This window comes from Leucopleurus acutus (genome assembly GCF_964270905.1).
Source record: "Leucopleurus acutus genome assembly, chromosome: 5".
Taxonomy (NCBI): domain Eukaryota; kingdom Metazoa; phylum Chordata; class Mammalia; order Artiodactyla; family Delphinidae; genus Leucopleurus; species Leucopleurus acutus.
This window is the reverse complement of record NC_139147.1, coordinates 71,444,645-71,457,655: the sequence shown is the minus strand read 5'-3', so window position 1 is coordinate 71,457,655 and position 13,011 is coordinate 71,444,645. Positions and strand designations below refer to the sequence as shown.

The 13,011-nt window shown below is 34.8% G+C and overlaps 1 protein-coding gene across 11 annotated transcripts in view; it reads left to right on the top strand.

The window, feature by feature from the left end:
* Positions 1-13,011, top strand: part of LRCH3 (leucine rich repeats and calponin homology domain containing 3) — a 112,943-nt gene that overhangs the window by 66,364 nt on the left and 33,568 nt on the right. For all 11 annotated transcript variants that reach the window (XM_082839176.1, XM_082839177.1, XM_082839168.1 and 8 more), the window contains exons 7-10: positions 608-701; positions 2,093-2,213; positions 4,678-4,826; positions 8,689-8,765. In XM_082839176.1, the coding sequence (XP_082695302.1) occupies positions 608-701; positions 2,093-2,213; positions 4,678-4,826; positions 8,689-8,765 (441 nt within the window). The remainder of the gene's footprint in view (positions 1-607; positions 702-2,092; positions 2,214-4,677; positions 4,827-8,688; positions 8,766-13,011) is intronic.

The following is a 13,011-nucleotide window of genomic DNA, read 5'->3' as shown; positions in this document are numbered from 1 at the left end:
GCAACCTTAATTCCCATTTGCAATGTAAAGTAACATATTTATGGGTTCCAGGAATTAGATCTTGGACAGCTTTGAGGATGTTCTGTACTAATTCAGGTGAAAAAAATTTGAATGGTAGTTGCCTCTTAGGAGCACATAGTGGTGAGGTAAAGGAAGTTGACTGGGAAGGGATGTGTGGAAATTTTCTGGCAAAGTAGAAATGTCCTATATCATGATAGGTGTGTATGTTACAAAGATGTTTTCATTTGTCAAAGGTTTGTGCATTTAAATGTATGTAAATTTCACTTTAAGAAAAAGAGTACTGTTAAAAATAAAAATAATTGAGGGGGGCATTGGGAATGGCTGGAGGAATAGATGAAGTCAGAATGTGGATATTTTTAGAGCTGGATAATGAGTACATGGGAGTTCATTATACTAGTCTATCTACTTTCTTTGAATTTGGAATTTTTCATATTAAAAAGTTAAACGAATATTCATTTCATTCTAAATAGTTAAGTCCCTGAATGCCGTGAAAATGTTTATTAGTAAAATTGCATCTGATTTATTTCAAATGTTAATTTTTAAAATCTCAAACTTCACATTAACAACTAAAGTTTCTTTTTGGCAGCCATGAAGAATTATACTCAGGTCGCCCCTATGGAGCCCTTGATTCAGGTTTCAATAGTGTGGACAGTGGTGATAAGAGATGGTCAGGGAATGAAGTAAGTGTTTCTTCTATTCTGCATGTTATAACTTAAGGAAAAATAAAATGATGAAAATGGTTAAGTGTCTTAACTGGACTCAATTTCTTGTTATATAAAATATAGAATAGCCAAGGGAGGAGTAAAAATCCCACATAATCCTACCATCAGAAATGATATTATGTTTCTTTACCATCTTTTACCATGTGTGTTTTACATGTTTGTTACCTCATTGTGTTGTATAAATAATTTTATATCCTGGACGGTCAAATGGGAACTGAGCCAGTTACAACTGAGACCTGAACGTTGAGGGCCTGTATAATCTTGAGCAGAGGTGGTAGAAAGGGTACTGTAAGGTGAGAAAGTAGAACTGTAGGCTGATGGGTAATGAGATGGGAACCTTAGTGAAGAGTATCCACATGCTCAAGATAAATAAGTAACTTTCTCAGTTAATTATATCATTTTTCTCTCTCTCTCTTTTTTTTGGCTGTGTTTGGGTTTTCGTTGTGGTGCGTGGGCTTCTCATTGCGGTGGCTTCTCTTGTTGCAGAGCCCGGGCTCTAGGCGCGCGGGCTTCAGTGGTTGCAGCACACGGGCTCAGTAGTTGCAGTGTGCAGGCCCTACAGCATGCAGGCTTCAGTAGTTGCAGCACGTGGGCTCAGTAGTTGTGACATGTAGGCTTTAGGGTGCACGGGCTTAGTTGCTCCTCAGCATGTGGGATCTTCCCAGACCAGGGATCGAACCCGTGTCCCCTGCATTGGCAGGTGGATTCTTAACCACTGCACCACCAGGGAAGTCCCTCATTTTTCTCTTTTAATTATCAGCATTATGTTTTCTCTCTTCTTTTTAAATTACTAAGGTATAATATTTTAGCTATAAATTAGGTTAAATGATTAAGGTTTTGTTTAGCAAGACTAGTAATATACCATTTGTAACATTGTTTTATTGGGAGTCTAAAGCAAATTAATTTTGGAGTACAGCCCATTTGTTATTTGTAATTGCTTGGGTATTTGTGCGTGGGTGGGTGTGTACATGATTGTGGCTATATCAATACAGATACATTTATGTCAATACTTTAAATTCATATGTGTATGTATATAGAGTCATATATACCCTATTTTTTAAAGTTGTGGTGAAATACATATAAAATTTACCATTTTAACCATTTTTAAGAGTGGTTTCAGTGGCATTAAGTACATTCGTATTGTTGGATAATATGTGCATCTCTAGATGCATCTGTAAAACTACTTTGCTATTTCTTCTTAAATATAAGTTCTAATGAATATATATATATATAATATATATATAATATATATATAATATATATAATAATATATTATATCTGTGCTTTAAGTACCATGTTGTCTTAAAACTTGAAATGATTTATTTTAATGTTTCTGCTATTTATTTAAGCCTACAGATGAATTTTCAGATCTGCCTCTTCGAGTAGCAGAAATTACTAAAGAACAAAGACTACGAAGAGAAAGCCAGTACCAGGAGAATCGCAGCAGTATAATAGTAACAAATGGTGGAGGTAAACATGATTCCTGATGACATCCAAAGTCTTTATAATCTCTCTATTAGGGTTAAATTTCAGTTTCTCTGTTTCACACTTGCAATTAAAATACAATGTTTTTCCCTTATTCTTATTTTGGGAGGAAACTTTACTAAAGACAGTTTACCTGGAATAGATCTTTTTTAATCTTGATTTAACCATGATCTTCTTTGAAGTACTATTCTCCTTTTTTTTTTTTTTGCGGTACGCAGGCCTCTCACTGTTGTGGCCTCTCCCATTGCGGAGCACAGGCTCCTCACGCGCAGGCTCAGCGGCCATGGCTCACGGGCCCAGCCGCTCCGCGGCATGTGGGATCTTCCCAGACCGGGGCACGAACCCGTGTCCCCTGCATCGGCAGGCGGACTCTCAACCACTGTGCCACCAGGGAAGCCCTACTATTCTCCTTTTTAAAGATTCTCTTTGTGGTCATTATTTGTCCTCTTTTAGGAATTCAGTGCATTCCTTGATGTCTACCTTTTCTTTCATCTGGAATTGTGCTCTTCATGGACATCTGAATCCAAGTTTTCCTTATTCTGGTATTTTAAATTTTGTAATTTAAATTAAAAAATTTTTTTAAATTTATTTTTATAGTTCATTAACAAACGGAGCTCTTTCTGCTTTCTTGTGCTTCTGAAGCAGACTCTTGATTTTAGCATTCCATTCAATATTGCTTTAGTCTGAATTACCAAATCCTAATGTTTAAATTTTAAGGGCCAGCTATAAGGGAGAAATGACTTTGATTTTCCAGAAATCTATTATATTATCTAAGAAGACTTTTCATCTCTCAATGATGAGTTCAATTAAATGGTTTGCCCCGCCTTTTTTTCCTTACCATCTTATATTCTTTTTTTACTCCTGTCACTTACCATTTCAGTACTTTTCATTTTAATCTTGCTTTTGTATGAGATATCTTTCCCATTGGTTCATTTCGGACTTAAAATAATCTCTAGATCTGTGCCAGTAGCCACATGTGGTTATTGAGCATTTGAAATGTGGTTTTTCTGAATTGAGCTGTACTATAAATATAAAACACACATCAGATTTTGAAGCCATTGCATGAGAAAGAGAATGTAAAACATCAATAATACTTTATATTGATTATATGTTATAATAATATTTTAAATATATTGAACAAAGTAAAATATATTATTAAAATTAATGTCACCTTTTCTTTTGACTTTTTTATGTGGCTACTAGATAATTTAAAATTACATGTGTTGTTCACTTTCATAGCTTACATTCTATTTCTCTTGGATAGCACTGCTCTAGACAGTATGAAAAAGTGATGCTGCTTTCTTGGGAGATAGTTATAAAATGAACTGTTGATTTAGTCACACAAGTTGTAGCACATTCGAAAAATGCATTTATGTACCTGGTTTCTAACATGGATGTAGACTTAAAACCTTTTCAGCCTTTTATCTATTTACATAATTATGGTAAGTCAATTCATTTTTATATTAACTGCTGTTATGGAATTATTTAGAAATAATTGAGTCAGAAAACTAAATTAAGAAATAGACTTCTTCAAATTTACTATTCCCAGCAACTGCAATTTTTAGGCAGCCTGTAGACCACCATACGATAATGGCTGGGAGTTAATACATCTCTGGAGAAACCGTCTTAGTAGTAAGTTTTTTTTTTTCCTAGTGTGCCATTTAAAGTGGCTTTTAAAAATAGTTACTTTTTAAACTTAAAAACAAATTAATGGGGTGCACCCAACTGTGTTAGAAGAAATAATGATGTGGCTATATGTTATTTATGTTCTCCTCACCCCAGAGCATTTTGAGAAGCAAAAATTCCTCAAATGATTTCCTTCCATCCACAAACTGCTACAAAATATCTGCAATACTGACCTCTAGAAAATAATTTTCTAAATAGGAAAATAAATCTTTTTCTAGTATGGACAACAGTTACAGGAAAGGGAACAGTCGTCAGTATCTACTTCTTTATCACCAAGTCCACTTTCCTCCTGTCTTTTCACTTTTATTTTGAGTTGGTTGTGTTAGGTTTTCTGCCTCCCAGCTCTTTAAAGAGGTATGATTAAGCCCCAAACCTAAAACATGCAAAAAAAGAAAAACTAAAAGAATATATATTTTCCAATTTTAAAAAATTATTCTTATCTGTCTCACAAACTCAAACTGTCTTGTTTAAAATAGTCAAGAGCTGTCCAAAGAAAAGAGAAATATTAGAGGTCTGTTTTCCAATAATTACCATCAATTACTGCATTCTTTATAGTGAATTAGGACTAAGATTTTTTCTTTAGCCTATTTTTGTGAGTGGCCATGGACTAAATAATAAAGGCTTATTAAATTTAAACTTATTCCTCCCAGTTTCAGAATAGAAAATGTTACAGAAAAGGAAAGAATGCAATTCATTGTTTTTGTTGGCTATCTAATTTGAATGTTTTTTCTGATGTCTGTGTGTGTATGTGTCGTATGAACAGTGGAACATGATCTGGATCAGATTGACTATATTGACAGCTGTACTGCAGAGGAAGAAGAGGAAGAAGTGAGACCACCCAAGGGCCTGGACTCAGACAGCCTCAGTTCACAGTTTATGGCATATATTGAACAACGGCGAATCTCTCATGAGGTAGTATACACACTTAAGCTTAAATTTTTTGCTGTCCCCTAGTAAAAACAGTTTATGACAGTATAAGTTTCTGTCATAGCAGTGATTTGTTGGTTTAGGCTTAATTATTTGTTTTATTATATTTAGTTCCAATTTTATTACTGAGTTTTTCAGATTTATTTTTAAAATCAGACAATACTCTCAAGTAAAGTTTAGGTTTATTTTTCAAATAAAAATACAGATTTCAGAATTTTGAAGAAGGAATAAAAGAAGTCCTAAGAGTATCCTATGCCTTGGAAGAAAATGCAGAGGAATATGATGCTTTTCATTGTTGTTCTTATTGTTTTTTTATTGTTATTAACTGGTAAATCATAGTTTGATCAGTAATTAAGAACTGAACCAAACTGCTGACTTTTGGGGCAACATACAAACTTAACCATAGAATTTTTATGATGAGCTTAATTATATTGGCGCTTTTATGTGAAGTCACACAGAATATAAATTGTTTGCCATTAAAATTCTTGGATGTCTCTTGTAGTGGAGCATTGAGTTGCCTTAGAAAACAAATGAGCATTCAGCCCACTGCAAAATCTCTGCCAATTCCCCAAGGGTCTCAAGTAGAAATAGCATTCTTCAGTGTATCTAGTCAGCATAATAAAATGGCTGCACTTCAGTGTGTGTGATGTTAATGTCTGGAGTTGGTCCCAGGCTTTGAGCAGGGATTATTTGAGAAACACTTGGGGCCTTTTTGGAGAATGATGTATTTAGTCTTTTAGAAATAGCGAATAGTCACTTCAAGTGGGACATGTTATAGAGTGTTATTATCATTCTTTAAAAAAAAAAAAAACCCTTGGTCTTCCTGTCTGAAGGCTTTTGAACACAGTATTTTTTGTTGGTGTTCAAATGACATTCTTGTATTTAAAGCTGGATAAAGTTATGTACAGTAAGTATTCCCCCCACTCCATATCCACAGGGTGTACATTCTAAGACCCCTAGTGGATGGTTGCCTGAAACCACGGATGGTACTGAGCCCTATATGTACTATGTTTTTTTCTTATACATACACACCTATGATAAAGTTTAATTTATAAATTAGTCACAGTAAGAGATTAAGAATAATAACTAATAATAAAATAGAAAAATTATAACAATATACTGTAACAAGTTATATGAATGTTGTTTCTCTCGAAATATTTCATTGTACAAATTTAATGCCTTTTCCATCTTAACTAAGCATTCATTTATCACATGCTGTGACTGTAACTTTTGCAGTTTGAGCTGCAACAGCAAAACTAGCATGTAGGGCTTCCCTGGTGGCGCAGAGGTTGAGAGTCCACCTGCCGATACAGGGGACAAGGGTTCGTGCCCCGGTCCGGGAAGATCCCACATGCCGCGGAGTGGCTGGGCCCGTGAGCCACGGCCACTGAGCCTGCGCGTCCGGAGCCTGTGCTCCGCAACGGGAGAGGTCACAACAGTGAGAGGCCCGCGTACCGCAAAACAAAACAAAAAAACAAAAACAAAAACTGTACTATGCTATTAATTAAAATACATTATATAAAAAAAAAAACTAGCATGTATGTCTTTTTCCTTCACAATTTCACAGATAGAAGATTTCTTCTTACTATAGATCTTACCTCAGCATACAATTTCTTTTCTTTCCTTATTAATTCAAGAACTTTCACCTTTTCACTTAAAGGAGGCACTTTATGACTTCTCTTTGGCATATTCGAATTGCCAACATCACTACTTTTGCACTTGGGGCCATTATTTAGTAAAATAGGCACTGCTATACTGCGACAGTCAATCTGTTAACCAAGAGAGACTAACTGAGCCGGCTACTAACGGACTAACAGGCAGTATACTCTGGACAAAGAGACGCTTTACAGCCCAGGTGGGATGGAGCAGGACAGCTTGAGATTTCATCAGAACAGCATGCAATTTAAAACTTATGAATTGTTTATTTCTGAAGTTATCCGTTTAATATTTTTGGAACATGGTTGACTGTGGGTGACTGAAACCTTGAAAAGTGAAACCAGAAGATAAAGTGAACTACTGTAAATCAAAGTCCTGCAGCCTACAGATAGCAGTGTGTACCTGTGATTAATGAAACTACTTGTGGTTCAGGCTATAAGCACTTCTGCTAGAGCAGAGGGCAACTACTTTGCAATAAAGCTTAAGTTAACAATGCACATTATAATCTAAAAGGGAATCCTTTTTCTTGTGGTCTTTCTCTTTGACCATTTTATTGTTAATTAGGCTGTGTAGATGAGGTGTTTCTACTAAAAGTGAAAATGCACGTTATGCTACTGATGAAAAATTGTATTATCATTTCTTTAATCCATTGGCTAATTTGTAATAAGTTTTTTGATTCCATCTACCTACTATATATAGTAGTTTTTATGATTCTGTCATAAGGCTCTTTATGACTTCTGTGTCATAAGGCTTTCTAAAGTTTGGCACCTATAAAAATAAAATAAAGCAGTATTATTTTAAATGGTTTAATAACCAGTGAAGAAATACTTTTTTATATTCTTGGATACTACCTAAACATGGGTTGTTAAAAACAATTTGAGATTTTAAACACTCTGCTATTGTTTAATTTTATCATAATGCCTGTCACATACACAGTGATACTGTGATAAATAAGGTATGACTTATATTTATAGACTATGACATATTTATTTTTTAAATTAAACCAATGTTACATTCATTTTGTCATGAAAATTTCATGTACCCCTTGCAATAATTTTAGGTAATTGCAGTATTGTAAAACCAGGGTGATAAGTCACTGATGTTAACATACTAGGAGAGATTTTTGTTCACTTAAAAAGTAATACTCACTGAAATTAGAGTAATTATTCTCTCATCAAGATTCTAGAATTGTATCTCATTTAATACGATCATTATGCCCAGACTTTACGGGAGTCAGCTTTAGCCCTTTGGAGTAAGTCACCAAGGAAGATTTTCTAGTTATTTGTGATGTACCTATTCCTTGGAGATAGACTATAAATAGTTTTACATTTGATTTTTAGGGTTTTTTTTTTTTTTTGGGTAAGTTTTTTTTTCCCCCTTCCAGAATACCCATTTTGATGATTATTTTTGGTGTTGAAGTAAGATTATATTATTTTTATAGATTCTCATTTGACAAAATATGTGGTGTGATATCCCATGAGCCTCTACCTTTGATTTATAATTTTACTTTTCAGTATATAGTCCATATAACTTAAGCCAGTTTAATTTTCTTTGGTAATGTTTTTTGAAATGACCTTTACCCTTCAGTTTATAAATAAATTGCCACTATTTCTCTTTTAATTAATATCATATTTTACCATAAATAGAAATTACTTTTTGCATTATCTTGGTATTCCACCAGCATCCCCAGGACTATTTGTCTGACTAACATAAGTAACAATTTATGATGATGAAGAAGTAAAGAAATGTAATCTCCCCAGTGAACTTCCTATTACTAGAAATATTCAAGAGAGGCTGAGCAAAAGTCACGGTAGGGTTGGTAGGAATTCCTGTTCTAGATGGAAGTTTGTACTAGATGATCTCTAAGATCCTTTTCAACTTTCACATCTTATCATCTAGTAAATATTACTATGTGGTCATTATAATTCATAAAATACAGTGTGAAGAAAATCTGCTCTTTTTAAAATAAATGTTTTTGGATTGTGAACAGTTTTGTGCTTTACCAAAGCAGTAATACAGCCTATAATGCTTTTAAATATGAAAATTCACATTTGAAGTTTCTGTTAAAATATTTTTAGTGTAATATACAGATCCCTAAATGCCAAGTTGAATATGAGCTGTGTAATTACACTTTTCTGGATACATGTGGATACATGTGTTAAATTGATCTATTTTTCTTTTTTTGGCCTAGGGTTCACCAGTAAAGCCAGTACCCATGAGGGAATTTCAAAAAACAGAAGACACGAGAAGATATTCACATCAAAACAGGTTTGAAAAACCAATTCTACTTATTTCTTTCTGTCTTAAAACTCAGTAATTAGGTAATGAAATGATTTTGGTTTTGTGTAGATCTATGTATAATGAAGATGTTTAGATACTATGTGTTTTAAATATGGTGTATTTAGAGCTAAGTGAAATATACCTTTGTGCTTATGTAATAGAAAAAGAAGTAAAATTGATTTATTCATTCTAAATTCAGATCACCTAAACCATTACCTGTATAATTATTTGATTTGAAGATACTTAATAGCAGTGAGATTTTATAGTGATATGTCTGGATTTATGCATAAAGAGGGCTAAGTGAATTTCCAGAGTCCTGCAATTATTTTACTTAAACTTTTGATTAGAAACAGAGCCACAGACAGAGACAGCAATATATTCCTCATTCCTATCTCAATTGAAGTGATCTTTTATCTACAATTAGTGCCTTACACAATATTTCTAGACTTAGCTTGGCCATTTAGAGTACTGCTTCTTCTTTTTTTTTCAAGAGTACTGCTTCTTATCCTTGAATTCCAAAGTTTCTTGTCATCAACTGCATGACAGTAGTTGAAAAATTCCCAGCCTTTGGTTTTATTGCTTCCTTTCTGTTTTTATGAAATCTTAAAGTGGTAGACTTGATATGCCTATTCTTAAACAACAGTAAATTTACCGTGTAGATAGTGTCATACATCATTCTTTACTTACACTTGACAGGATATTGAAGTTCTTTAGGAGACTGAAATATAGATGGATAAAGAAAATGTAGGGAGAATAATGAAAGAAGTCTTATAACTTGGACTTTTTAGTCTTATTGGTTAGTTCATGGCGATTTAGTTACATTTCATATCTTTGAAATTTATCTCAAAATAGCTTTTTAGTTACCATGTGTCCTTATATTGAAAGTGTGGTCATTTGAGATTCCAGTGTCATGCAAGGATTTCTTGTTACATTTCCCTGTAGTGGGGGGACCTCAGCTTTATCTTTTGTCCTTCCTGCCTCCTGTATCCATCATAAGTAAAGCCTAAGATTCCTAGGATATGATACACCCACCCTCAAGGTGAAAGCCAGCTTTTTTTTTTTAACATCTTTATTGGAGTATAATTGCTTTACAATTTTGTGTTAGTTTCTGCTATATAACAAAGTGAATCAGTTATATATATACATATATCCCCATATTCCCTCCCTCTTGCATCTCCCTGCCATTCTCCCTATCCCACCCCTCTAGGTGGTCACAAAGCAGCAAGCTGATCTCCCTGTGCTATGCAGCTGCTTGCCACTAGCTACCTGTTTTACATTTGGTAGTGTATATATGTCAGTGTCAATGCTACTCTCTCACTTTGTCCCATCTTCCCCTTCCCACCCCCCAACTCCCATGTCCTCAAGTCCATTCTCTACGTCTGCATCTTTATTCCTGTTTTTTAGTTTTTTAAGGAACCTCCTTACTGTTCTCCATAGTGGCTGTATCAATTTACATTCCCACCAACAGTGCAAGAGGGTTCCCTTTTCTCTACACCCTGTCCAGCATTTATTGTTTGTAGTTTTTTTTTTTTTAATTTATTTATTTTTGGCTGCATTGGGTCTTCGTTGCTACACGTGGGCTTTCTCTAGTTGCAGCGAGTGTGGGCTACTCTTCGTTGCAGTGTGTGGGCTTCTCATGGCAATGGCTTCTTTTGTTGCAGAGCACAGGCTATAGGTGTGCAGGCTTCAGTAGTTGTGGCACGCAGGCTCAGTAGTTGTGGCTTGCGTGCTGTAGAGCACAGGCTCAGTAGTTGTGATGCACGGGCTTAGTTTCTCCGCGGCATGTGGGATCTTCCTGGACCAGGGCTCGAACCCGTGTCCCCTGCATTGGCAGGTGTATTCTTAACCACTGCACCACCAGGGAAGCCCCTGTAGTTTTTTTTGATAATGGCCATTCTGACTGGTGTGAGATGATACCTCATTGTAGTTTTGATTTGCATTTCTCTAATGATTAGTGATGTTGAGCATCCTTTCATGTGTTTGTTGGCAACCTGTATATCTTCTTTGGAGAAATGTCTATTTAGGTCTTCCGCATATCTTTGGACTGGGCTTTTTGTTTTTATGAAATTGAGCTGTATGACCTGCTTGTATGTTTGGGAGATTAATCTTTTGTCAGTTGCTTCATTTGCAAATATTTTCTCCCATTCTGAGGGTTGTCTTTTCATCTTGTTTGTAGTTTCCTTTGCTTTGCAAAAGGTTTTAAGTTTCATTAGGTCCCATTTGTTTATTTTTGTTTTTATTTCCATTACTCTAGGAGGTGGGTCAAAAAAGATCTTGCTGTGATTTATGTCATAGTCTTCTGCCTATGTTTTCCTCTAAGAGTTTTATAGTGTCTGGCCTTACATTTAGGTCTTTAATCCATTTTGAGTTTATTTTTGTGTATGGTGTTAGGAAGTGTTCTAATTTCATTCTTTTACATGTAGCTGTCCAGTTTTCCCAGCACAATTTATTGAAGAGACTGTCTTTTCTCCATTGTATATTCTTTCCTTCTTTGTCAAAGATAAGGTGACCATATGTGTGTGGGATTATCTCTTGGCCTTCTTTCCTGTTCCATTGATCTATATTTCTGTTTTTGTGCTGGTTGCCATACTGTCTTAATTAATGTAGCTTTGTAGTATAGTCTGAAATCAGGGAGCCTGATTCTTCCAGCTCTGTTTTTCTTTCTTAAGATTGCTTTGGCTATTCGGGGTCTTTTGTGTTTCCATACAAATTGTAAAATTTTCTGTTCTAGTTCTGTGAAAAATGCCATTGGTAGTTTGATAGGGATTGCACTGAATCTGTAGATTGCCTTGGGTAGTATAGTCATTTTCACAGTATTGATTCTTCCAATCCAATAACATGGTATATCTCTCCAACTGTTTGTATTGTCTTTGATTTCTTTCATCAGTGTCTTATAGTTTTCTGCATACACGTCTTTTGTCTCCTTAGGTAGGTTTATTCCTAGGTATTTTATTCTTTTTGTTGCAATGGTAAATTGAAGTGTTTCCTTAGTTTCTCTTTCAGATTTTTCATTGTTAGTGTATAGGAATGCAAGAGATTTCTGTGCATTAATTTTGTATCCTGCTACTTTACCAAATTCATTGATTAGCTCTAGTAGTTTTCTGGTAGCATCTTTAGGATTCTCTATGCATAGCATCATGTCATCTGCAAAAGTGACAGTTTTACTTCTTCTTTTCTGATTTGGATTACTTTTACTTTTATTTCTTTTTCTTCTCTAATTGCCATGGCTAAAACTTCCCAAGCTATGTTGAATAATAGTGGTGAGAGTGGGCACCCTTGTCTTGTTCCTGATCTTAGAGGAAATGGTTTGTTTTTCACCATTGAGAATGATGTTGACTGTGGGTTAGTCATATATGGCCTTTATTATGTTGAGGTAGTTTCCCTCTATGCCCACCTTCTGGAGAGTTTTTATCATAAATGGGTGTTGAATTTTGTGAAAAGCCTTTTCTGCATCTGTTGAGTTTATCATATGGTTTTTATCCATCAATTTGTTAATGTGGTGTATCACATTGATTTATTTGTGTATACTGAAGAATCCTTACATTCCTGGGATAAACCCCACTTGATCATGGTGTATGATCCTTTTAATGTGCTGTTGGATTCTGTTTGCTAGTATTTTGTTGAGGATTTTTTGCATCTATATTCATCAGTGTTATTGGTCTGTAATTTTCTTTTTTTGTAGTATCTTTGTCTGGTTTTGGTATCAGGGTGATGGTGGCCTCGTAGAATGAGTTTGAGAGTGTTCTTCCCTCTGCTATATTTTGGAAGAGTTTGAGAAGGATAGGTGTTAGCTCTTCTCTAAATGTTTGATAGAATTCACCTGTGAAGCCATCTCATCCTGAGCTTTTGTTTGTTGGAAGATTTTTAATCACAGTTTCACTTTTAGTGTTTGTGATTGGTCTTTTCATATTTTCTGTTTCTTCCTGTTCAGTCTTGGAAGGTTGTACTTTTCTAAGAATTTGTCCATTTCTTCCAGGTTGTCCTATTTTTATTGGCATATAGTTGTTTGTAGTCATCTCTCATGATCCTTTGTATTTCTGCAGTGTTGTTACTTCTTTTTCATTTCTGATTCTGTTGATTGAGTCTTCCTTGTTTTCTTGATGAGTCTGTCTAATGGTTTATCAATTTTGTTTATCTTCTCAAAGAACAGCTTTTAGTTTTATTGATCTTTGCTATTGTTTCCTTCATTTCTTTTTCATTTATTTCTGATCTGATCTTTATGATTTCTTTCCTT